At 31.9% G+C, this 27,580-nt stretch overlaps 1 protein-coding gene and 1 long non-coding RNA gene across 10 annotated transcripts in view; one reads left to right on the top strand and one right to left on the bottom strand.

The window, feature by feature from the left end:
* Positions 1 to 27,580, top strand: part of LOC138856276 (uncharacterized) — a 534,605-nt gene that overhangs the window by 266,044 nt on the left and 240,981 nt on the right. The window lies entirely within an intron of this gene.
* The window catches only part of Nckx30C (solute carrier family 24 member Nckx30C), a 287,587-nt gene that overhangs the window by 190,091 nt on the left and 69,916 nt on the right, over positions 1 to 27,580 (bottom strand). For 7 of the 9 annotated variants that reach the window (XM_036371000.2, XM_036370999.2, XM_036371006.2 and 4 more), the window contains one exon: positions 18,334 to 18,944. In XM_036371000.2, coding sequence (XP_036226893.2) covers positions 18,334 to 18,944 — 611 coding nt within the window. The remainder of the gene's footprint in view (positions 1 to 18,333; positions 18,945 to 27,580) is intronic. The other 2 variants (XM_036371003.2, XM_036371010.2) reach the window with 1 other exon arrangement.

Here is a 27,580-nt window from a genome sequence, read left to right as displayed (position 1 = left end):
TTATAGAGCTCTCAATTAGCTTAAATTAGGAGTGCACAACAAATAAAAATTTATAGGAAACTCGGGAACAACGATGATGCAAATTATCACGTATGATAATCAATTTTGTTTATCATTTCTTCCGGTAAAAATAACGCTTGGTAGATGATGTCAGGTTTTTTGAAAAAAGCACGAGATTCTGTGGATGGTTCTTCAGCAAAATCAATAACACAAGTGAGCGACTATGTCGTTGTTCTTAGACGTGGTGAGCCAATTAACTAATAAGCTAAGCAGTTATTTTTTCAACAATAAATGGTAGGAAAAGCTGGAGTTTTCTAATATAATTTTAAATCTCGAATAATGGCTTTGCATTTAACAGCTTTTGAAATTTTCAATTAACCGACTAGTAATACTATTATTTTAATAAGTATACTGTTTATACAATAATAAGATTAAATATTACTAGCGATCTGTTTTGTTTCTTTATTTATGTAAAAATCATCGTATATATTCCAGTTTGTGATCTAAAAAAGAAAGATTTATGAAAATAGTTTACTCTAAATAATAATAATATCTTACAACTTAGGGTTGCTTTTTAAGATGACGCTGTTGACCACTGTTTTCAGATATTTACAAGGTGTGATTTACCTTGAATACCTGGTGAAGGGAAAAGCGGCAATAAAGATCGAATATATTGATTTCGTTGGCCAATTTGACACCGAAGAAAAAAGTCCCCATTTGGCGAAAAATTTGATCTATCATGGCAACCGTATTTCTGTAGTCGCGTTTCTACGACAATCCGATACGTAACCGGATTAGACCAGAATTTTTATCCGACCAAGAACTGTCAATATGACGGCATTTCCCAAAAACAACAGATGTTGTTGTACTGCCAAGTTGGTTCATTTGATGGTTGAACTGCCGCTCTATCCACCGTGTACTCAGATTTGACCCCGTACGCCTCTTTTATTTCTAAATTCGGGAAATTACTTGCCGAGCAGAAATTTAAGTCAAATGAGAAGGTTTAAATTTGAGCATCGTCCATTATTTCAAAAGTTTCGCTTTTCTTTGATAGACCAAGTAATTATCGGACCGTCTTCATACCGTCCAAGATATATATTGATTATAAAGCTTTTTTAATAAATTGTTAAGAAACAAGTATTTCAAAGGAACTACGGATAAGAGGTAAGAATTGACTGGATGCGCGGAATAAGTGTTAACCAAACTTCGTACAAAATTTAGTATTCGAATTTTTAGATTGTTTGCTATTAATTATCGTAGAGAACACATTTGAAGAAAGCATAAATTTATCAACCAATCAGCCAATGGTCATCTATCCGTCTATATATACGCGAATTAGTTTGACAGTGAGATATCGATCTGAAATTATGCATGCGTCCTTTTTTACGTCTATAAGAAACTGCTCATTTGTCGAAACTAGCGAGATATGCTATAGCTGCCATACAAACTAATCGATCAGAATGAAGTTTTTGTATAGAAAGATTTTTTACCGAGATATCTTCACGAAATTTTGTATATATTATTGTTCAAGGCAAATATACAATAATCAAACAAAATTTTCAAATCGGATCATAATTGGATACGGCTGCCATTCAACTGATCGATTTAAATCAAGATAAAAGACTTCATAAAAAAATCTTTTTCCCTACTATAAGAATATTGTTGCTATAATAGAGTAACAATTTAACAAAGCCTGACAAATTTGACTATAACATAACGTAACATAACCTTAAAATAGGTTTAGCGCAAAATTGCCGTCAAAGCTTGTGAGTTGCCCAAAACTTCACTCTTCCAACAAAAAATATAAAAACTGAAAAGCTTGAACTATAAATCTTGTGGTTGCAAGCAAAATACTTCACTACAAACACCACATACTCCATGTTGGATGAAATACTCGCCTGCAACTTGAGCTAAGCCACTTATATTGGCATTTATGCGCGCCAGTAATTCATATTAGAAGAGACGCGTGCAATTCAGAGAGCTGTAGACATAAAAAGAGTGTGTATAAAATGCAAATCCAACAAAAACTTGGCTTGAGAGGAATGCAAAAGTAATAACCACAAACAACAACAGAAACAATAATAACCAGCGCAGCCAGAAAAGCGGGCAAATGTTTATGAGCACGGTGCAGAAATACACTCAGCTATACATATGTAAAGATATATTAGGGTGGTGTCTTAAAACCTTTTTTATACCCTTAGACTATCTACTAAAAATCTGAAGCAGTTAGAAATCAACTGTGTGTTATTTTTCGAATGTAGATGAGTTTTGTAAGGTTTTTCTTACCATTAAGAACCACCCTAGTATTAATATAGCACACATTTTACTTGTGCTCAACGCTATCACCACTACAACTAAGCGGCTTGACTTTGCTTTCTTGTAAATTATACTTAAGTCCAACCCACGCTTTGCTCCAGCCTGCTGCCTTAGACGCCTACTGTCCATCAGCCTGTCACTCGGCCCGCTTTGGTTTTGTCGCAAAGCACTTGAGTTGACATTTTTGCGGCATAGCAAGTGTTGGTGCATATGTGGCGGATGACCTTCTAGGTACAACGACTTATACTTGCACATATTTTATGGGGAAAATTTTGAAGATTACTCAAGTATTTTTGCATTTGTGGCAGCTGAAATACGCAGTGGCTTCAAGACTTGAAGGGATCTGCAGGTGAGGCACATATAAAATACATATATGTTCATAGATATGTATTGCTGTATGTGATAGATATGTCACTGTGGTAACACTTCTCATGCATTTCTCTGCAGTAAACTGCAAATATGCTTGTGTGCGCCGGAAAGTATGCTATCATCAATGCATTATCTGCTTATAAAACGCTTTAATCCGCATGAAGGTGACATACTTTTAATGCTAAAGTTTGGTGTATGCGATTGATTTTGAATTTTTGCGAAAAACACACACACATAGACATACCTACATACGAATACATAAATATATTTGCAAATATATTTGTTAAGTGCGTATTTTACAGCTTTCTCTGCTATATTACCCACAAAAATGTTCAAATTAAAAGCTTTTAAAAAGTTTGCACAGTTTCTCCCCATGACGGTGTATTTATTTTTCTTTCTTTCATGCCATTTTCTTCATCTCCATCACCACTTTCGCTGTTTCGTTTCTTTATATATAAGAAAGACTTCCTTCCTTATGCAAAGGCTATTGGCAACAACAAGTCAAAGTTAAACAAAAAAATCTCTCATTGGAGTTATAAAAGAGTAACAAAAACCACACCAACCAATTTTTAATCAGTGTCGCATCGCATAAGTGACATGTTTATGATTTTGTTACGCGCAAATCTTCTGCTCTTCTACCCATCATATGTAATGTATTCGTTGGCGCGCGAAATTTTAAATATGTTAAGTACTTAATTCCTGTCATTTCTCTGCCAGTAAGTGTATGCATGTGAAAAATTATGTTTATAAGCTTTTCGCTGTGGCTGACATTGGATGTCAAATGCGCTGTGGATGCTAAGTTATATGACTCAGGTTAAGAACACTGCTTGCTTTGCTAAAAATCCATTAAAAATAAACAACTTGTATATATTAACCCGTCAAATATCTTTCAAACCTTTATTGGCTTGTCATTAGAAACTCTAAAGATTACTTTATAAATCATCTTCACGAGTAATTTTTGAAACGTATTTTAGATTAAAGCTTTCTCACAACAGAGCTTAGAGATTTTTTGCTTTTTAACGAGATATAATACCCAGGTCTGTTATGGCAATTTTTTTGTTTTTGATTAATGGCGTCTTGTGGGCCACTGCCACGTCCGATTTCGCCCATCTGCAATACCAACCGTCTTACGGTACCAAGTTTCATAAAGATATCTCAATTTTTACTCAAGTTACAGCTTGCACAGACGGACGGACGGAAGGACGGACAGGCAGTTACCCGGATTTCAACTCGCCTCAACATCCTGATCATTTATATATGTATAACCCTATATCTTACTCGATTAGTTTTAGGTGATACAAACAAGGTTAGGTGAACAAAACTATTATACTCTGTAGCAACAGGTTGCGAGAGTATAAAAAAATACTCTGCGTTTGGAACAAAAGAGATATGTTTTCAACAAACTTCGTGAAAGTAACAAATTTTTTGTACAAGATAAAAATTGAAAACCAAAAACTTGGTTATATTAATTTACCGAACATTTAATACTTTCACAATTTGCGTGGAACAAAGGCGGTGAAATACTTTCAGGTGTGGGGAAAATACACATTATAAAGCCAACCGGAAGTTTGACTATCCTATATCAGGTCTATAGAAGATAGTGGTAGTATTGAGACCTGCAGTTACATACTACATACATTGACATACTACAGTTTTAGCATAGAGACTTATTATCACATGAAAAAGACGTTCCCTAAATTTCATTAAATTAACTCAGATATTGAACAATATACATATATAAGTAAAGTCAACCGAAAGATTGAAAAAAATATATGGGGGTTATGAGATGCCCGATTTTGTCCGTTTTTGTATCAAGACACGTTACTACCAGAAAAAGACGTTGTTTAAGCTTCATTATTATATCACACAGATTGACCGATATTTTCGTGGGAAAGTCAGCCATGATCACTGGGGTATACATATTCGGCATTTAGGGGGTTTGAAAAGTTTTGCTCCCATTTCAACTATATTTAGACGTTATATAATACTACTTCTGCAAAGTTTTGTACCGATATATTCTGTGGTAATTGATTTTTGACCGTAAAGAGAGAATCAAATGGATTTAAAAATTGTGCTATTAGGCTTGGTTGCCGTCAAAGCAGCATACAGTTAGTCGACAAAATATTAATGCCAACCATATTTCCTATTTAACAACACACATAGAAACAAACTAGGTAAGTTTGCTTACTTGACGCTCCCAATGGCAAATTTATTGCAATGTTGGCAAATGATAGGCAAAACAAGAAGTGAGAAAAACAAGCGAAAAATGAAACAGTGTGGTTTCCCACTCACTCTCCAAAGCAATAAGGCGTGTAAGTAGCTTCGCTATTTTTAGCATTTATGTACAAGTTACATGACTTTTATGGGGGACCTTGAGGGGTTAGGCTTTTGTAACGGTAAAAGCATAAAACCTAGGAAATTGCTTAGTCACAAAAGGCTCCCTCAAAATAGGATTCATATCGCTTGGCGCTGCAAATGGCAGAAATTGGCTCGGCAAGCATTTAGAGTGCCTTAGAGAAATGAGTTTAAGTGCGCGTGTACTTGTTGTTGCTTTGTTGCTTTTATTGTCTGACAATTTTTTTCATTGCTATTGCAACAAATGTGCTTGTGCCATTGATTATAAGCGCATTTTATGTATTTATGCCTTTTTTGGCAAAATCCATTCTAATTTAAATATATTATTTCCATTAAATGCGCTTCGAAGTCGGAGTCAAATACAAAGTCGAGGTGGTATGTACATTGTACCTGACATTTAATGTATTTGGCTCGTTTCGATACTTTAAGTCGCCTTATTTTTGATGCGAGATGTAATTTAGCGCTAACTGCATGTAAGTTTGCTGAATTGTTGCGTATATGACAAGGTAAACGATCATAAGGAGAAATGAGTTATTTTGTTTAGCATTTGCGTTGACTTTCGAAATCTACATAACGATTTAATACCAAAATATATCCATGGCTCAAGATCTCTGTGCTTGTAATTTCTAGTATGCCTTATCAACCTTAAATTTGTTGACTATTATAAATTAGATGTTTCAGTTTGTCGGAACATTGAGGTAATAATATTGTAGATGTGAGCTTAAAGCTTTTTTAGGAGCAATAGATTTTACATCTATTATGTACTCCTGTACAATTTCTCATTTTTAATGAAAGAATTATAGATATGTTAACAATATTTCTGTAAAGCCAAACAACTGAGAAATAATATAAAATGCGATCCTTAAAGCTCAAAAGCTTTCTCCTTAGCTATTGGTAAGATTTATTTGCTGACTATTATATTAAGATAATATTTTTTTTTTGCTGAAATTATATGCCTTTGACTATTAATAGCACTAATTCTACAAATACTGCAATACTGTGATACCTGTGAGCTTAAAGCTTTAACAGAGAGTACTGTTTTTAACTTTTCCAAATAGTTGTTAAAAAGTCTCTTATTGTTAATATAATAATATCACACATATCGAACTATGATCGAAAATAATATATCTCGTAGTTTAGAAAAAGCTCAGAAAGCTTCTAAGAACTTTCAAAGCATAAAAAGCTTCATTATAAATTTATTTAATGATTACATATATGATAAATGCCTTAAAACCATTTCAGACTTAGTTCTCAACTAGTATTTATCGTAATTTCAAAGTAGCTTAGAAAGCATCGAAGAATTCAGCAAATAAAAAACTTAAAAAATAAACTACTTCGAGAAATGAAGCTTTTAACAATCGTACTATTTGGCATTTTCATAAATTTTTAAAAGCTGAAAAAGTTTTATTATAAATAGATAGCATAGACGCGTTTCCTTCTAAGTTGTAATATAATATATAGCAGAGTTAATATAATATATATTGAAGAAAATTACTCTTTCCTGAAATAGAACTTATTTTTAATACATAATATTTTCATGAAGCTTTAAAAGCTTAAAACCTCATTATAAATTTATGCTCCAATGATTATATAATTATTCACTGAATCTTGTTCTTTAGCATTTCTTTATTTTTAACATATTTCATTCTACGCTAATCACAAGAAAGAGGTTTTCTGAAAAAATTTAAGCATTACAAAATAAAACTTACATAAAGCTACGTCATCATACTCCTCCTATCAATTATTAAATATGCCACGCGCCAGCGAATCACATACAATATTTACGCGACTAAAATTAATATAGCAAAGCAGCAACTGACGTACATAATTTCTCACTTGCCTACTTCTAGGCGCCTAACTTAATACACAAATAGGGAAGACTGTCTGTCACACTCACAAGCTTTTTATTTAAGCGCGTGTCGACAGTGGGTTGTTTTTATCGATGTGAACATAAAACATTGCTTTCATTTGTGTTTAGTATTAGCACAAATCGCTAACTCTCCTTGAGCTATACACTCATAGCGCCTAAAGCTAGGTCAAACTATAGTTTTTGGTCGCCATTAAAGCAACACGAAATGAACAGGAAACGGTATTTTGTAGCGCTGATATTTGCTGAAAACAGATGACTAGCAGCTATGTGAGAATCCCAAAAAAACAAAAATATAACGGTATTGATAAGCTAAAGTATGTGTTACGAAGCTGTTAGATTGTTATATAATATAATAAGTATATACATTTCTATAAAAGCTGCTGTGGGAAATCTTGTGAAAAGAAATATATTCCTTAAACCTCTGGTAAATATACGTTTTTTTTCTCTCCCTCACTCTCGCTTCCTGTGTATGTGTGCGTAATAAAATTGATATATAAATATTTATAGACATCAGTTTCGCATAAAAACACTCATACAAACGCTTTTATGTTATATACACACAAAAGAAAATAAAATATATAAATATGTATACATAAAAACAACAACACAAAAGTTGACTGATAAGAAAAGCTATTCTCCGCCACTGGCAGCAATTTGCAGATAAAGACGCGCACCAACCGCCCCACAACACGTGCGGCCACACCAACACAACCATAAGACTACTAAGAAAAATGATGTAACGTGATTAAATGGACGTGTCGGTGGCGTAGCATTTAAAGCGGCTTTTGTTAAGGCGTCTAACTGAAAGAATTCACACAAATATATTATGGGGGATGGGAAAGGGGAGACGTGCAGCTCCATGCTGGTATTTCGCGCGTTTAATTGCAAATTGCTCTAAAGCTGCATAAATAAAATCGCTTTAATGATTTAATGAGCTCAGTGATAAAGTAGCAACAATTACACACACACACATTTTTTCATACAAACACACACACAGACACTTCTTCGCACACATCTACATATATACCCTCTCACACAAAAACATATGCTTTCATCTTGAGTAGTTGGCAGATTTTATAGCTGCAAATTATACAGCCGAGTGAGTTACAACGGATATATGTGGGTGTGTGAGACAATATAAGGCGCTTAGCATATGCCACAGTTTCAGTTCAAGGTTTTAATTAAAATCGCTTGAGTACATATACATCATTTTCATTTATACTTGTATATGGTTTCATATTTATCTATATACATATATAACATTATAGATATATACCGGCTGATCAATTTAACTTGTACTGATTTATAAACCTGCAGAAGCAAACCGAGTCGAATCAAAAATTATCGCTAGATTGGTACTATTTTATTTTTGCTTTCCATGAAGTTTGATCTCCATATTTCAATTGGTGTCCTGCGATTTTTAGCATAAAAAAACTGACCAACAAACTTGCTTGAAATTTTGTGTTTAAAATGGATTTGCAGCTACGGAACAGTAGCAGAAGTTTTTTGGGGTGTATACCTTATCACGAACACCGGTATTTGAGTGGCACAAGTTCAGTTAAGGTCGTGAAGTCAGCGAAAACTTGTTTCATAGGAGTCGTTCACTCACTTCGGTTAAAGCCGATAGCATCGAAAAAGTTGAAGAAACAGTTAAAAAATTCATCTTGTTGGCATCAGACAGATACAGGAAGATCGCAACATCTCTTATAGATCGACTTAAAGCTTGTCAATGTTAAACTCGAACCAAAATATCTGAATCTTTTGTGAAAACGACATCGAGTAAAAGTTGCAAAAGAGCTGCTTGATAATATACAAGTAGCTAAGGATTCTACGTCGAAAATGGCCTACAATCTAGCGAATGACGCTCCTAAAATGAGTCGAAACCAAAAAAACCTAAAAAAAATTGTCTCAGTCGGGCTTGGCTAAAGCTTGCAACCTTTACGACTATTGTGTAATAGATGAGATTGTCGCAAACCGGCATTATACCGTTGAGATGCAACACGAAGAAAAGCTCTTTCATCATTTGTCGTTTCTTCGAAACAGCCCAACTTGAAATACGAGATTTTGGGTACTAAGGTTTATTGCTAAAATAATATCTAGAATGAAAAGCTTTATAGACGCTGTAGTCCGTATTCAGTATTCACAGAAACTAGAAGAAGTATACCAATGTAGCTCATATTTTTACTCTAAAATTGGCTAGAGCTTTCAGATTCGATTATTATATTTGATGTCAGTTCTTAAATAAAAGCCGGCGTTTTCTAATTCAGCCAAGGTACAGAATTTCTTGAGAAATTAATTTAAAAAAATTTCAAGCTCAATACGACTTTCAAAATATTTAACGGAGCCAGTATGACAACGGACAATGCACGGATGTCTAATGTCGTCAGATACTAAATATATACCATGGTAGGTGGAGTACTAGGAAAATCATTATTCTTAGTATATGGCTTCATAAAATTTTTTCTGAAATTTTAAGTTCACGACGGCTACATAAATTTCATAGTAAGAATAGATTATTTGTTTAAAAGGAGCTTAATAAAAGGATATTATTGATGTGCGATAAGTCTGGAAGTTGTAAGAGTATTGCTCTTTGCGACCGAACTTCTATGAACTAATTTGTACGAATAGTAAATAAAAATTCGAAATAGTTGGCAATAGGACGGCTAGGTCATGTTTCCTCAAAGAAAACTAATGGATGAAAAAGCTTTCATCAGCAAAGCAAAAGAGTGGAATAATTAAATGAGCATCTGAAGAAACTCTAACTGGATAACTGGAGAGACACAGCAACAGTCAACGTAAAATAGAGGCATATCGTTTAGAAGGCCGAAGCTCACAAAGTGCGAAGGAGCCAAACGATGATGAAATATCTTTTCCAATCAATTGAACTCTAAAAATTAGGAACAAAAAAAGCAGCCAGTTCCTCCATACTGTAATAGCAAGTTACGGGACCGCTAACAGTTATAAAATTAGTTTTAGATAAACTAGTGCCTGCTTAGGGCTTTTTGGGTTTTTAATTAACAAAATGGCGGCCCCAAGAAATTTATTCCAGATTTTCGGGAAAACCCCAACTGTTTTATATGTATGAAATATCTAATTAACTAGTAAAAAAATTTTATAAATTTCTTTGAAACCTACCGACCAGTTTCCCAGAAAACTTAAAAAAAAATATATATTTGAAGCATGAACGTTTCAGAGCGCGGTTCTCTTTGCTAATTATCGAATAACTCTAAATTAACTTAAAATTTTCTGAGAATATTTCTAAGGTATTATATATTAAGAACATTACATTTTGAAAATTCTGACTACCCCCAATCCTTTGAGTCTCAAGAATCACTGATTCATTATCAGAACTGTCAGTAAATAAAAAATTTGAGCTAAAATCTTTCTTTTTCTCTTAAGTCCTAAAGACCATTGATTCGTGGCGAACTGTCAGTATATATTAGTGTAAACTAAAATATAGCTTCTCCTACCAAATATTAATATAAAGGAAACACTCACATTGTCAAAAATTCAAATTGAACTTGTGGAACACTTTCGCAAATTTAAGTTCCCAAATGAAAATAAGTAAAATTGCAAATGTGAATCAACCAAACTATTTTTGCAAAAGAACAAATTTATTCACCAAAACTTAAAACAGATGTATTATTCATTTATTCAATGAATTAATTTGAAAGTTAATGAACCAAACTATGCATATATGCATGTGTAGTGAATAGATGCGACATAAGGAGTAATATATTAATAATTAATTATAATTCATTTTACTACATCTTGTACATATTTGCGCGTCTTCATGTGCTACATTCGCAAATATTTGTATTTTACATGAAAGTATGCCGGAGTTCGCGTAATTGTATTTCTATGCTAAGAAGCGTAAATTCACATGAATGCACGTACATTTACAATAATAGCGGCAAGTCCAAATGAGCGTAGAAAATTCATTCGCATACGCATATACCAATAAACATTCCAGCATGAATATTTACGAGCGAATATGAACCGGATAATATTTGCATAGTAAATAATACTAACATCCCTGAATGCCTGAGCGTATGCTTAGAAATGTGCGTACAGACGTTTGAATGAAAGCAAATTAATTATCAGAAACTTCTACTTTGCTTCGAGTGATGTGGAAAAGGTGAAGTGGAGGCAGATGTAGGAGCAGTAGTGCAAAATAAATGTTAAAAGTTGTGACAGAAGGAACTAAGTTGAATAAGTTGGCGCTGCGATTTGATTGAAAAGGAAATGCAGTTTGTCATTGGAAGCGGCAAAGCAGCGCATTAATTGAATTAATGATAAGGCGCGGCTTTGTGTACGACCACAAAGTACTTAATTCTGAAAACGGCATAAAAGAGAGAGATGGACGAATTTTTTTATAATTTTTTTTAGTATAATTTTAAACAAATATATATTTATATATATGTTTTATATATATTTACAAACATTAATTAAAATATATATATACATATATATAGAGAAAGAGAGCGAGTGAAGCAATGGGAGATATGATTTACATATTTCTTTTTTCTTTCTTTTCAAATGAACTTATTTATGCATGCGCTTAGCAATATGCTAATTTTCTCCACATTCATACAGACATTAGTAACAGCTGTTGGCTTGCACAACTTTCGCTTACTTGCACAGAACTCGCTGCACCTGCCTTCTTTAATCACCAGCCTTTTGTTTCTATTAAGCTAAATGCCACTTTCTTCTCTCTTTCTTTTAGTTTTTTATTTAATTGTCTTAGACACTACCGATGACAGAGTTGGTGATACTAGACATTCTATGAAGATTTATTGCACATGTTCAAAAGGAGGACAATTCTGATGAGCTAAGTTTTTCAGGCTCTAGTAGAAGTAATGCCATTTAAGTATCGTTTAGCGGTAGTTTTAGTGTTTTAAGAATATTAAAATTCTAGGAATATCTGTTATTGTAGAATTTCTTGAACAAACTTAAAAGTAAAAAATAAGTTATCAAAAGGCATCTCTGTAAGATCGAAAATATTTTACATATTTCTTCAATTTCACTGATAAAAAATTTAATTGAACTTGTGGAACATTTCTGAAAATTTGTTTTCAATCAAATCTAAAATAATTTTTGGAAGAATTTTTACTGATTTAGGGCAATGAAAATATATGAAAACTCTTAATAGAAACATTTGTAAGTAATTTATGGCATTTGACTAAGCAAATATAGAACAAAATAAATTGATTATTGTTAGTAATTTACTGAACTTGTGGAACAGTTTGTTAAGCATTTTTCAGTTGAAATTTTAATCAATGATAGAATGTTTTAGAAAAATATTTGTTACTATAATTTAATCCAATGTGGGTGAAATTAATTTATAAAGGTTGGATTTTCAGCACATTTCTACGCTCTTCAAAGTCGAAATTGGTAGAGTTTTTATAATTTTCGGTTTTAATTAAAAAACTGTCATAGTTTTGATTTAAATCATCCAATAAAAATTTTTAATAAAGAAAATCTCGTAATGGACTTTAACAGTCGAGATCAAACATGACTCGAACGCTTTTCAAAACTGAAAATCGCGCATTGGGGAACGCAGTATGAGTTCTTTGACCCAATATTTAAAAATCACCAGTCAAACTGACTCATAAAGAACAACCTTCATACGAACGTAGAAAACCAAATAATTGTAGGAAAAAATTAAATACTTTTCGATTCGTTTGACGTGTGCAGTTTATATGGACCAGTCTGGGAAATTTTAGTTTTGGATGAATTGTATACTACCCTAAACATCTTAAAAACTACTTGTAATTTAGTTCGCAAATGGCAATAAACTATTCAAAAAGTTCAATTCGATGTTTGAGGTGAAAAACACCTCATAAATACGTACACCAATTTTTTATTTTTAATTGTATAAATTTCTTCTTTAAATACTCCCATATTGTCCTTACAACTTATTGAAATCTCATTTAAAGCGATTTAACTAAGTTTCCTACAAGTTCAATTCGATGTTTGTAGTAAATGAAAATCTCAGAAAAGGCGGGTACCAGTTTGTTATTTGAATTGTATAAATTTCCTCATTTAATACTACCATATTGCGTTTACAACTCAGTCTCATCTCATTTTAAATGGTCCAGCAAAGTGCTATATAAGTTCAATTCTAGGTTTTAATAAAACTGAGATTTATACGTGTCCCTTTAATAAAGTGAATGAATGTGTTTATTAATTTCGTAATTTTGTAATCAAGAATCCTAATCCGCAGTAAAAAATTTTTAAATTACAAATTTTGTGTGTGTACTAATTCCAACTTATAGACTTATTTAGCCATAATATGCTTTTAATGAAATCACTTTTAATTTTTTAAAACCACTCAGGATTATAACATGAAATTATTCGGCGAATTTTTCAGAAAAACTAATTTTACGCAACAATGCAGTGCATGTTATATAAAAAAATTTCAACGAGCTTATGTGTCGTTTCTCCATAATTTCATTTCGTTGCTTCTCTTCCATTTCACGCTTAAATACTGGCAAGTAATGTTTGGCGACTTCAAACTTTGCCTCTGCACGCGCTGAATGTCCCGACTTAACTACTTACTTCGCCAACACACAAACGCATGCGGGTGTAAACACTTATGTTGCCTACATCCAGGCGCTGTGCGTCCACAAACTAGTAAGTAATTACTGCAACTGTAACTTGGAAATTGCAATTACTTTGCGCTTCGACGGGAGACTAGCGCATCAAAAAATTGTTGAAACTTTAAATCGCTCAGCCCACACGGTGAAAGCGTGCTGGCTTATATGGGTTACCATACCTACATATATATGTACAGTTTCTTGCAACTTGCCATGCTTTCTTGCAACTCTGCACTGCAAGTGTGCATGCTACTTCCTTTTCATATAATTTTTCACAAAATAATTGAGTTTTAATTGCTCTGCACGCTTTTTGAAAAATTTTCAACGTATAACTACGTTCTTGTTGTTGTTACTACTGACAATTTGCTGCCCTCCTTTTGTCTGCTTAACTGTCTGTCTATGTTAGTGCTGCGCATTTTGCTCATTAGGCGCTCGTTTGGCCTATTTTCAGCGCTCACTTCATTGCATACCCATACACATAGCACTTTTATGACTGTGTGTGTGCGTGTGCGCTTTTATTGGTGAATCACCTAAATTTCACTTTATAAGAGTCACGATTTTGCTGTAACTGCAGCCACAACAATTTTGACAGCAATTATTTCCACTTTATAAATGGTTCACAGTTACACGAATACATAAGTATACACGTACACACATACACACTCTCAAATAAATTGCAATTGGAAATTTTCTGCTTGATTTTTTTGTTCTGCTTACTGCTCTAATTTACTCGTATGCTGCGCGCTGAGTGTGTAATTTGGGTCGAAACTACGGCAATTAGTAAACGTGATTCGAAGATGATGGGCATTTCAGATTTTCCGAGTATTCTTCAGTGTAAATATTTTTGCAATAATTTTTATTAGACTTGCTAACTTTAAGCTAGTTCAAGGTTGTGATTTTTGGCGCGAACTTGAGAAAATTAAAAAAAAATATAATACTATTAACAGTTCAGACTTATCTAGATATAAAATCATAGCCACATATAGTGTGTAAAATTTTTTATAGAGAATTGAATTGTTAAATTTTTGAACAGCAGACTTTCTTCTCTCATCATCCTATACCACAAATTATTTAGAAATCGGCTTTTATGAGTTTTAAATTTACTGTTGAACTTGAATATATTGACTTTAAAACATTTTTCACAATAGTATTCAACAAAACTATATTTTTCTTTAACTCAATAAGAATAAGCTACTATCTACACCTTCGGGAAGAATTAGCACATATTCGAAGATTTTTTTGAGTAAAGTTTGTTTCATGAATACTCTGAAAAACTATACTTCTCTATTAGTGACGTCTATGTGCCATTACTTTTATACCTTTAAAATCAATATCATATTTTTGCGTTTCGGTAAAATGCCATTGAAATTTCAGATAACACAGTTAGTGTATTACTCACAATATCTTATAGAATTTGTGGTATGCTTCTTCAGAATTCATATTTTAAAAAGCTGTTTTTATAAATCCATCAATTCCTTGATTTTAGGAAACATACAAGCACAATAAAGTTTCACAATGAAATGAACTCAGATAAATAGCTACATACTTGTATATGCAATGACATTATATTTTGTATGCAAAAATATTTCCAACATTTTAGAACCCTATCCTGTGGTAAATGCCCAACGATATATCCAAAACGTACTATAGAAAAAATATTTTTAGAATTTCAGCGGGTATTTAAATGGTGTTTCAACGTAGCCCACACTCTTCACTGGCATCAAAAAACGTTATTCAACTTGTGGAACACGTTAAATTTAACACTAAATTTTTTAGTCCATACATCAAAAATTTTAAGTATTTTATACAAGTTAGTTGAGTTAGCAATATGTTTGGCCATTGAAACATTTTAGTAGAGTTCGCCAAATCCCTCACCTGCATTTGATGTATTACAATACAACTGCATTGAATTTGTGAAACACTTCCTTAGAGTTTGAATTATTATGAGAAATATGTGAATTTTAAAATGGTTAGCTTTGCAATGCTGACTTTTGGAAGAGTTTTGACTTATAGGGTAATTTTTAACAATTATATTTACATATTTTGTTTTGCCGAAGTCACTTTATTAGAAAGTAATTCAAACTTCCCCAAATTTTCTTTAAATGTAAAGCATAACCAAAATTTAATAGATATAGATATATATTTTATATATAATATTTTCCTTAATTCCGGTTGGAGCGTAAAGCCAAAAAAATTAGATAGAATTCAAATTTAAAAATATATCTGAAAGTTTTTCATGATATTGGTTGACTGTGATTTTGACAAAAACATAGCTCTGAGTAACGTGTAAAAATTTAAATTAGTAAATAATAAAAAGTAAATTAATTCTGTCATTATTAAAGGAAATGATTCCTTGTAAGGATGTCATGGAAAATATTGCGAATACAACTAATTCCACGTAAACTTGTGGATTACCTCAAACGTTGTCTCAACGATAAACATTTGTGTATATATTTAATAGAAAAATAATTATAGTTATACATAATTTGTCGGATCGTAGAGCATTGTATAAAGAAATGGACTGATATAATCCTGTAAGAAAATTTTACTTTTTAAAAGCTTTGTTTAAGTCAGCACCATCACAAATCATAAATATAGATTTTTAGTTGTTTTTTCTTATGCTAGTATGTGCTAACATTGTATATTATTTTTTTATTTATTATTTTACGTATGATGTGTGTTTAGAAATATTGAAATAATACTTTTTCACTACTTAGAAAACTAAGGTGCAATGAAATGTCTAAAAATAATAATTCTAACGAATTTACTGAGGAATTCTGAAATATTTTTGAATAACATACATAATATTATATATAATATAATATATTATATATAATATAATATTTATGAAATTTTTATTACTTAATTTTGAAAATTTAAAATTTTTTTTTGAGGAAAACAAGTCAAAATTTTAAATTATTATTAAACAATTTTTGTTTATTTTGGCTCTAATATTTTTGTTTCTTTGTGTGTTAACAAAAACTTGTTTTATACCTTTGTAACTACTAATGCTTCTTATTTCATTTTATTTTTGCTGCTATATTTTTCTTTCTTTTTTATATAATAATACTATTTTTAAGTATTTGTAAAATTTTCAGAATTCTTCTTGATTTTAATTAGATTACAAAACGTAATGCGAAAATATTTGTTTTTTGTGTTGCTGAGTGTAGTTTCTTTGAAATAAATTTATGAAAGCTCTCACTGATGCGTGATATTATATGTGATTACAGCAACAACTTTCTAACGGCAGAAACAAAATGAATTTTCTAAAACATGCTGCATTTATTGCGGTGCTAATTCAACGAAAAGTTTTTTAAATACATTTTTATGTTGAATTGAAATTTTTTTTATTAGTTTTTTTCATTTTTTATACTCTTGCAACATGTTGCTTCAGAGTATAATAGTTTTGTGCATCACATTAGGGAGCGGCATCTGCAGTTTAAATTTTTGTTAAAAAGTAATTTTTTAGGTTTAATGTGCATATCTCCTAAGCCGCTAAAGCTATAATAATAAAATTTACTGAGAATACTCTATCGACGGGTGACAAGCCCGCCCATTCCCCATATAACGGTATTGTTAAAAACTACTAAAAGCGCGATAAATCAAGCACTAAACACGCCAGAGGTATGAAATTTTATATCTGGAATGGTATGAGATGACTTTATAGGAAAGTGTTCAAAATTAGACTGTGAGTATGGCACCGCCCACTTTTAGGTGAAAACCCATATCATGGGATCTGCTTACCATTCCTCTCATATTTCTATATTATAGTAGGAAAATGGGCGAAATCGTATTACAACCACGCCTATTTCCCATATAACATCATTTTAAGTTCCACCTGATTCTTTAACTGTCCACTATGCAAATCAAGCAACAATAATTGTGTCAACGTAAAACTTTGCGTGAATAATGCGTTTAAAGTATGCCACCTTGTGACCAAAAATTGTCTAATTCAAAAACTGTTTAAGGCCCTAGGTACTGAATATGTGAACCCCAATTCTTACAGTTGACTTTTTACCGAAAATATCGGTCAATGAGTAAGATTAATCATTGAACTTCATATAATTAAATAAATAAATGAAACTATCGGTAACAGTTTTCGTGTGAAAAATTTGTTGAACCGGATCAATACTTCCTTAAATATATAATTTTGCTTCCGAAAATTACCTTGCAAGTTGCGAGAGTATAAAATGTTCGGTTACACCCGAACTAAGAACTTCCTTACGTGTATTTAAACTACAATTGTATTTAAAGTTAATCAAATTTTCAGTTAAAAAATATATATTGTATTTTTATGAGTTTGTAAAAAAACAGAAACAAAATAAATTTTAAAAGTAATATTTTTTTTAATAGATAAATTAAAAATATAAATTTTTTTTTTGTTGAAAAATAAGAATATTGGTGCTCGCACTCATGCACTTTTGTGTTTACTGTTTACAACATTTTCAATAATAATACAACCAAAATAAAATTTTAAAAGAAAAACGCAAATCACAAAATTAAAGTGTTCAATACTACAAATATTAAACACTTAAAATCCTAACCAAATATAAGCAGAGTGTTTGTACTGATAGTACGTTCCGAAACTAATTTGAATTTGTTTTAAATATTTAATTTCTTACTCATACGCGTTTAGGCAAAATTACTGCTGTGTTAGTATTGAAGTTACTGTGTGCTCTAATTGTTGTCTGCTCAAAATTTATTAATCGAATTTAAATTTGTTCAATTAAGGTTTTTTAATCCACATAATTTTGTTTTTGTTAATTGACTTTTTCCATTTAAATTTTTTTTTTTTTTTTGCAAAAAAACTTCCCAACTACTTACTGCTGGCATAAGTTGATCTGTACTTCTGACGCGAGTCACCTTATTTTTCGTAACAAGCCTTTTGACGAATCGTTCCACCTGTACGTTCCACTTCATGAAGGCCACATAAGCTATATAGATGCTGAATAGGATAAGCGCCTCCCACCAATAGATGAAATTATCGCGAAAAAAGTATATTAATACCAGTAAACTGATACTATAGAATGAGCAATCACGAAATAGTGGCCACCATGTTAACGCCAATATGGTTTTGGAGAATAGCGCACACATACCGATGACGAAGAGTATGTTGAAAACAGCCGAACCGACAATTGTACCAATGCCAACATCATCGAACGAGATGAATACGCCAATGACACTGGTAAATAATTCGGGCGCACTACCGCCGGCAGCCATAAACGTAGCACCGGCTACATCGTCTGTTATGTCCAATTTCTCGATGATCACATCCAGGGAAGGCACGAAGAATTCATCGCATACAATGGCTAGCGCTACGAACATATATATAACACCGATTATATGGCATATAACAGCACCATTTTCAAGCTGCTCTTTGGTGAAGAGATCCTTGGGGAAGAGCGGCGCTTTCGTCACATTCACAGGGGCGGTTTCTGAAATAATAAGAGGTAAGAAATATAAATGTATTGGAAATGGAAATGTATTTGTAGACGAATAATTGTATAAAAAAATAGCTTAATTCTTTCTCATTAGTAATAAATTGTTTTAAGTTTTGTAAGAAGTTTTACTATTATTTAGTGGATATAATATTTAAATGGAAGAAAATATTGAAACTTAATTCAATGAGAGTCAAACGGTGCTAAGCAATTGAGAATAAGTTTACCAACAGCAGCACAAAACGCAATTGAACTTGTGGAACACGTTCTGTACTACTGTAGCTTCGTAGATTTGGTAATAATTATGCTTTTATCAATATAAAAGTAGTTTATATGTGTTTTAGAAAATATTGACCGTTGTTGGTTAAACCAATATGCCGTAAATAATTTTGAAAGAGCAAAATTGTACACCGAGATTTGCGTTACGTTAAATATAAAACATTTAGTATACATATCGATATATATTTATAATGGTTTGCTATCTTTACATCAAGTTTCATTCATGGCCGAAATTCCTGGTTGATTGTGATATTTTGTTTTGATTGACACAACGGTACATGATTGACAGCCAATTTGCTATTGTTTTGCTGACCAAAAAAGATAATCTTAGATAAGTGTACACATACCACACAAGTATTGTTGCCTTTTACTCTGTATACCCTGGCTATCAAATAAATCGGTTTAAAAAATACAAGTTTGGAAATTTGTGAGGATTATACAACAAATTCTAATCCTTTTACATATAAAATGTTAGATGAGCAAATAGTAAAAAAAAATTTACAAACATAAAAATTATACATTAAAATTATTGTTTTTACTAGATTGAAATTCATATTGATGATTTACAGAAATATTTGTAATTTTGACCCTCAAATGAGCAACTAGAGTTTCTTCGCTTTTAAAAAGATGCAAATATAGAATTATTTGAGCAAAATAATGTTCTCCCACTGGGTTTTTCCTTTTAAGTGAAAGTTTTCGTAAATAACTTTTATGTATTTTGCTGCCATTTCGCATATTTTTAATAAAAGGTTTTCTAGAGCATATTCTTTTATTTTCGGACCCCAACTCCATCGTCTGCTGTTTCATGATCATGCGAGGAATATTTGGTTTATTGACATTATTTGTTTATACTATTTCATAAATTTTTTTGAAAAAAGTTAAGTTGAAAAGAGTCAATAGTTTGTCAAAAGATTTATATACTCATCACGTTTTAAGACAACTTTAGCTCAATCAATTGTTAATGCTCTTGCTGGTTAGAAATTCTATTTTAAGGTTCCAAATTATTACCTTTAGAACAACTTTAATAGTTTCCACGTGTTATGAAGACGCTCACTCATAGAAAAGTTTCATTTAAGAAAAAACTGTTGATCATAGTTCCATTTGTCTACGTCTCAATCATATACAAAACAAGGTAGAAGATAGATATACTGATTAAGTGTACTATTCGGATGTACTGTACAGTTTCGTTTTTGCTGGATTCAGCACTGTTTTGACACGCGTCAATTATGGACAACAGCAAAAAGAAAATACGTCATATTTTACAGGTTTTCTTCGTTTAAGGTAAAAGCATCAGCCAGGCGGCTGAAAATGTGAATATGTATCGAATTGATACTGTAACAGTCAATTAATAACTGAAATCGTCAAGTCCGACCGTAATGTAAGCAATTTTTTGATTTCCCAGGAATTTAACTTTGCATAAAAGCATTGTGTGGAACCATACAAGTAAGGCTAGATACAAAAATTCGATTGCTCATTTGAGTAAAAGCCTCAAACTCATGAATTGAGTTTTCAACTGGGAATTGTTGTTGGATTTCAACAAAATTTATCCATTTCAGAAGCGGATTGTTACTCGATATGAAGAGGGGGTCACTTACGACAAAATCGGTATTGGTCGAATCGCCGACGCAACCGGTAGTCGAGACAGTAATGACGGTCAGGAAGGTTTAAATATGTACCTGGTGGGATTGACAGTGAATCATCAACTATCAGCTGCTCTCCTACGGCCGAATTCTTTATTCGGACTTTATATACCGTCAACAATTGGACCGTCTGAAGTAAGCAATCGCCCAGAAGTGGTCAGCTTTGGCCAATAGGAGTGGAGTTGTGTTTCATTTACAGTTCGTAATATCCAATGTAAAAAGGCAATAGAGTTTTAAGAGTGTTTTAACTAATTTCACTTAGAACCAGTGACCATTCAAACAGAGCATTCATACGAGTACGTTTTGGGGGGTAAGCTGACTTAGTTTTCCACTTGTTGAGTATCGTGTGATTTATGAATTTTTTGGCAATCCTTGGCATTGCATTAGTCAAACTAGTTTTAAAAAGCTATATCAAAAAGTAATTACAAATAATCTTTGTTTAAAAAAAAATTTGTATAATTTGGAATATATAACGATGTAAGAACAAGCTTAAAAAATATGAAAAGTCTGATAAACAGTAGGCTTATATACTCGTATTTGGTAAATCAAAAAACTGATTTCAATATTAATTAATTAAACTCTCTTCTTTCATTAAATCTGTATGTTTTTGCTAACTTGCAGCTTAATGCCATTTATTGCTTGTTAACAATCAGTTAATGGTTAGCAGCTATTCACATAAATTATATTATGTTTTCGAGCCGTTATATAGATATATATGTATAAAACCCATATTTTATATATGCATTTACATAACTACTTCGCCCACACAACATAAATACAACAAAGGTAAAGGCAGTGCCAAGCCGGTATTTGACTTGAAATTCGTAAAGAGCGTGTTTAAAAGTGTTGAAAATACGCTGCTAAAAAAATATGTTGCTCATTAGTGTGGTCCATAATATACGACCGTACTCGATTTGCGGTTGAGGTATTTTCAAATATAATATCTATTTTCCTCTTCGGCTCATTTTGCTGCTGGTGATTCAGGGTTTTTTTTAACACCAAATTGAGTTGGGATATATTACAAATACCATTTACGGTATTATTATTTGCATTAACAATTTTTTTCTCATATTCATCGCAAGGGTATGATTGACTTAAAGGTTATTGCGCTGCTTTCATTATGCATAATTTAATGCCACTTAATTGACAAAAATATTATTTCCATGAGAAGTTAATCAGATGGCGACAAACTGTCAATTTTACACGAAATTTTTTTGCACACTAATAATTTTTTTTAAAAATATATCGCCATAAATTATGGAAAGCCTACCGATACCATTGAATTAAATGTAATAAAATAGGGCCATAATAATGAAAATGCATAGTCAAAAGAGTAAAAACTATTTAAAAAACATAAGTAATGTAAGGTTCTCACTCAGCACTAATCCAAAGTAAAAAGTAACATTTAAAATTAATAAAAAAACAAGAAAAAACGTTAACTTTGGTTGCACCGAAGCTACAATATCCTTCACAAATACTAAAGTTCCTCACAAGAGCTTGATTCCGATCGTTCAATTTGTATGGCAGCTATATACTGATCTAATCTGAACAATTTCTTCGGAGAATACATTGTTGACTTAAATAATAACTCGTGTCTAATTTCCTTGTCAAATAAAAATGTTTTTCATGCAAGCACTTTACTCCGACTGTTCAGTTATTATGGCAGCTATATGCTATATTCATCCAATTTACACAATTTCTTCGGATATTGTATTATTGTGCTAAATAATAATCCATGACAAATTTTGTGAAGATACCTCGTCAAATTAAAGAGTTTTTCATACAAGCACTTGATTCCGATTGTTTAGTTTGTATGCTATAGCCATATGCTATTGTGATCCGATACAGGAGGTTCTGACAAATGAGAAGCTTCCTAGTAAGAAAAAGACAGGTGCAGATTTTCAGATCGATAGCTTGAAAACTGAGGGAGTAGTTTGTATATATACAGACAGACGGACAGTGGTGCGGTGAACATGGCTATGTATATATTTTATAGGGTCTCCGACGTGGAAATGGCGGCGTTAAAAACCCAAACACCCATTTTACCCTAAATTGTGGGCGTTTTTGTCCTACCTAAACTGGTAATAAGGCCAGATGATGCCGCCATACCACAAACCGCACCAAACTATCCATTTCTGGGGATGCAATTACGTTTCCTGAACTACAGAAGGATTTGACTCACCCCAATAGCGACAATTTCGTTTGTTAACGAACTATTAAGCGTTGTGTTAAGTTTTTCCAAAGGAATGGGTATCCATTTTCATGGAAGTGTTTCGTGCGCCAACAACTTTTGCTGGATTCGGCTCATCGGGAACCACTCATCTAGTCAGACTGCTGTTTACTTTCAGGCTCATACGCATAAATCCACTGTTCATCATCTGTCACGATGTAATAGACGTGTTTTGAACCACCGCTAACGTACTTTTTTAAACATTTTTCCCGACCGTTTTTTGAGCGATTGACAAATTGTATCGGATCAAATGTGTACAAAATATTTTTTGTAGTCGAATTTTCATGCAATATTGATTAAATGCTGATCCTATTAATGCCTATAGTTGTTTTAATCTCATGATAGATCCCACTTTCTTGCAATATCAGTTCGCGCACATCATCAATAATTTTCGGCACAACAACTGACTTTGGACGACCTTCACGAAATTCGTCTTGGAGTGATCTACGACTTCGATCGAATTCACCATACCATTGATAAACATTGCTCCTTGATGGAGCTTCAATGACAAAGATTGAACTAAGTTCATCGATGCACTCTTGCTAAGTTAATCCACGTCGAAAGTTATAAAAAGTAATCGCGCGAAAATATGCGCGATCTAATTTTATTTTTTGGCCAAGAAGAATACTAGACAACACAAAAAGCGCTCGTATGTCAAAACGTTCTGAATATGTGCAATATCAGATTAAAATACTAGGGTTGCCGAATGCCGAAATATTAAATGCAACTTGCTTAAAATTTATAATTAACTTAGCTTAAAATTTAAAATGATTTTTTCAAAATTTCACACAAGGCGTGCCCTTGAAAAGAGTTTGAAATTAGACAACAAAAGCTATAAATTTAGCTTAACTTATGTTAACTTTTTTTCATTGACAATTATTTGTATGAATCCTTTTAAAAATTAAACCTCAAGTACAATCCTTTGGATTCTAATGCCGGCAATTATGTTTTCGCCTTTATTCGTAAATAATACTTTCATGTATTAAGGAGCATGCGTGGCCTATTGGCCTACCAGAATAACCTACTAAATACATAAGTACATAGTGTATTATAATAATATTTATGTATACCCAAGGACGTAGAGAAAAAGCCGGGGCTAAGGTTCAAAATTATATTTTATTTATTTTGAGAAAAAATTGGTTTCATTTTATCATATGTCTATTTTTTGTTAATGTTACATGTACTAGAATACATAGGTATGTATATGATAACTCGTGTAAAGCATCTTGAACAAAACATTGATGCTGGTCTCAAAAAATGAAATTTTTTCAATTGATGATGACCGCTGAGAAGCATAATTTTAAATTATAACATTATAAGCAAATATTCCTATGAAATACCATATAGTAATTCATAATGGGGAGGGAATTGTTGGAGAAAAAAAATTTGCAAAAAATTATTTTAAAGAATTCCGAGCCCAATCTTCCCCCCTCTTTCCTGTACACTGTATACTATAGCCACATTAAAGCGCGTCCGGATCTTCTAGTAGGTTTATACTATATAAAATGTATATTTCTAGAAGTGTTGACAATTAACTCGTGCTAACACTTTTCCATCTACGTCCATATCCATATAAAAGTTTAAATAATCATAATAATTTAATGAACAAAATTTTATATAAGGCAACTGAACCCACGCACGCGTCGAAAAACATGCGCGGATAGAGAAAACAGTGTGCAATACAAAAATAGTATAAATATAAAAAATACAAGATGCCAAAAAAAAAGCAAAGTTAAAAACATTCTGAAATTGTGTGTAAATTTTATAATATTATCGCTTGGTTTATTTCAAAATATTGCCAAATATTTGTCACATATTGCAACACTGTCCATTTTAGTTGCTAAAATTTAAAAACTTTTTCACTTAAAAAAATAGTCACGTGGTATGATCATATGGTTGTAAAAATTATTAATTTGTTTTATTTTTGTGTATTACAATATATATTAATGCAATTGCCAGATATTTTTTAAATTCATATATTAATTATAATATGCAAATAAGTACTTACATATATATTTACAAGACAATAATGCGGCTTTATTTTGTAAATGTTAATAGTTTATTTTAAACGCCGTCTAGCAACATAAAAGTGAAACAAACAGACTATTATTATTGAAAATTTAATAAAATTATAATGTCTCCTTAACGAAAAATAGCTTTCAATAGTGATCTGGATATTTATTGTGTATTTAAGATAGCTTTTGCTTTTCTTGGTTGCATAGTTTTAAAAGCTATCACCAAAACAAATGACTATATTTTGAGAAATGTATTTTCTTATAATTTTATTATGATAAAAAATATCAACAATCAAATATATAATACGAAATCACTGATAAAGGAGCTGAATGAATTAAAAGAAATTATTTTGTGCTGCAATCTGCAAACCATAATAGTCACTCGATATGTTTGTATAGTACTTATGTAGATATGTAAATGTATATTATAATATATGGCATATATAAATATGTATATGAACGTGCTGAAATTCATATGTATGTATAAAACCGGCCAGTAATTCGATAATCTGATGATACGAAATGCCTACAAAAAGACTCTATTTGAACACGACAATACTCCACGAAGTGACTCCCACCTTAATCTCTCTCTCTCCCTTTATGGTCTTTATAATGTATTCTTTGCTCGCTTATTGCGAAAATTCAGAGCTAGCTCTCAAATAAATACTTATAATCTAGCAGAAAAAAAATTAAAATTATAATAAATATAATCGACTGTTTTTCAAAAAGTTTACGAATTTCTAGGTTTTCCCAATTAGCATCCAAATTGGAAATATTTCCCTTTAAATTTTGAAATTCAACTAGTTGAAAGCACCATAATTAATTGGAGTATGCCTGTTCCTTAAAAAATTAAAATATGGGCACCATCCGCGATTTCCACTCATTTTAATTGCGTATAAAGTTGATTTCGGTCAATTTTATTTGACAGGTGTTATAAGGTTTCAAAGTCGGGACTTTTTTCTGGCTCAAAATATTTTTATTTAACAACGAAAAGTAATTTCACGAGGTACTCTATGGAGTGTTGATTTGAGAGTATGAGTAGTTGCATTATGAAAGTAATTTCTCCAAGGGGCAGTCAGATGTCCAGTGGTTCACCCTAGAATATTTTTTACTTTCGTTTTACACTTTAGTAGTCTACGCCACAAATATTATATATGTAGAAGTGTTTGGTAGCCTTTTGATAGTTCATTGAAGTGAGCGGAAGAATGCAGTCTTATCAGCAAATATGAGTTCATAAATATAAAATACAACAATTCAATTTTTTCTTATTTTTAATGAAATAATTTGTAATCATTTTTTATTTTCATGGAATTTGCGGTTTACGGAATTATTTTTATTTTTACAATGAAACAGATATACAGATGTATATACAAATCGGTATTATCTAGTTCTTACAACGAATATACCATACTTAAATATTTCAAAATGAAGAAGAAAACAAGTAAGAAAGGGCTAAGTTCGGGTATAATCGAACATTTTATACTTTTACAGCTTGCAATAATCAAATACCAGGTAATTCCTTCAGGTGTTGGCAAAACTTTATATTAAGAAATGTAGAGAAAAGGTTAAATTTCATTATTCAATGAAATGGTGAATAGATTACAATCAAATTTGGTATCATATTAACTTATTTAAGGTCATAGACTCACTTGATGTATATTTTGCTTCCCGTCAGCGAAAATTGTACTAAAATTATTGGAGCATAGAAATGGTAGAGCCGGTTGCATTCATTTTTGACAATTCTCAGATATACTTAAGAACTTATTTCCAAGAAATTTTATAAATATATAAATATAAACATATACACATATGGAGTAAAGTCAGCCAGACGTTTGATCCCATTCAACTTATTTTAGACACAAGGGTATATTATTATCAAAAAAATATTTTCCCCGAAATTCAATTATATTATATATCTAACAGATTAACAGCTAATTACGGCAAAAAGTCAGCCATAGCCTCTGGACTCCACATTTCCTATATCTGGGGACTTGATTAGTTATGACCCGGCTTAGACGATTTTTAGACCTCAGATAGCATACCTCAAAGGAAATATTGGTGCAAATTCTTATCGCGACGAGCAAAACAACAATAAAGCCACATATTATATACGTATATAAATACATAATATCAAATAAACAAAGGGTGATTCTTTAATAGATATGTGGTTTTCAAGAAAATATAAATAAATTATATTTTAATGTTATGGCCAAGTATTTAGCTTTATTATAGAGATAAGGGCTTGCTAGGCAAGTGACCGCCGTGGCTGAGAAGCCCACCAAAAATTTCTTTCAATAAATTGATTGTTTTGTTAGTTATATGGCATGTAGCGCCGGCTTATTGGGAACAAAGGTCGTCCCCATCAACATCCTTCAATTCAGGTACGAAAAAGTCACTAATCATGGCTCTGTAGCGATCCCCATCGACTGTAACATTATGGTCGGCTTAATTTTTGAAGAAATATGGACC

The sequence above is a fragment of the Bactrocera oleae genome, chromosome 3, assembly GCF_042242935.1.
Source record: "Bactrocera oleae isolate idBacOlea1 chromosome 3, idBacOlea1, whole genome shotgun sequence".
Classification (NCBI taxonomy): Eukaryota; Metazoa; Arthropoda; class Insecta; order Diptera; family Tephritidae; genus Bactrocera; species Bactrocera oleae.
The sequence above is the reverse complement of the archived record's forward strand: the minus strand, read 5'-3'. Positions and strand labels throughout refer to the sequence as shown.